General features: G+C 44.9%; 1 protein-coding gene across 1 annotated transcript; it reads left to right on the forward strand.

Annotated features, from left to right (window-relative positions):
- The first annotated feature begins 249 nt into the window (after nucleotides 1-249).
- On the forward strand, nucleotides 250-909 carry Epcip (exosomal polycystin 1 interacting protein). The gene has a single exon (XM_076868943.2). The coding sequence runs from the start codon at nucleotides 250-252 to the stop codon at nucleotides 907-909; it is 660 nt and encodes a 219-aa protein (XP_076725058.2).

Genomic DNA, 909 nt, shown 5'->3' on the forward strand with positions numbered 1-909 from the left:
TGAGCAGAGTTCAACTTTCTGGCTGCTGCTTCTCTTGAGGTTCTGAGATGAGACCATTATTGCCTGTGTTTATTAGAATTACAAGAGAGAAAAGTTTTCAACTGGTAATTTAGGGGGCTCCTTTTTCTTAAACTGAGTATTTCTAATGAGAGGCTGTGATAACAAAACTACATATTTTCTTTCAGGTGAGTTCCAATGAATTGGCCCATGAAGGAAAAACAGGAACACATTGGGCCACACTGGATGAGAATGGCACCGCCTTCCAGACGCTGCCTCCTTCTGATCGGTGCACTGGGCGTCTTTGCATTTGACCGCTTCATACAAGGTCAAAAGAACAGCACGCTAATTTTCACAAAGGAAAACACCATCCGGAACTGCAGCTGCTCTGCAGACATCCGGGACTGTGATTACAGTTTGGCCAACCTGATGTGCAGCTGTAAAACTGTCCTGCCTTTTGCAATAGAGAGAACCAGCTACAACGGCCATCTGACCATCTGGTTCACAGACACAACCGCACTGGGCCGCCTGTTGAACTTCACACTAGTCCGGGACCTGAAGCTTTCCCTGTGCAGTTCCAATACCCTCCCCACCGAGTACTTGGTTATTTGTGGGCTGGAGAGACTTCGCATCAACTCAGAAGCCAAACATCCATCCCCAGAGCAGAGTTTACTCATCCATAGTGGTGGGGACAGCAACTCCAAAGAGAAGCCAGTGTCATTACACAAAGGCTGGCAGACATGTATGTATATATCATTCTTAGATATGGCTCTTTTCAACAGAGACTCATCCTTAAAATCATATAGTATCGAAAACATTGCTAGCATTGCCAACGACTTTCCTGACTTTTCTTACTTTAAAACCTTCCCAATGTCAAGCAACAAAAGCTATGTGGTCACAGTCATTTACTAA

The sequence above is a fragment of the Callospermophilus lateralis genome, chromosome 10 (assembly GCF_048772815.1).
Source record: "Callospermophilus lateralis isolate mCalLat2 chromosome 10, mCalLat2.hap1, whole genome shotgun sequence".
NCBI classification, from domain to species: domain Eukaryota; kingdom Metazoa; phylum Chordata; class Mammalia; order Rodentia; family Sciuridae; genus Callospermophilus; species Callospermophilus lateralis.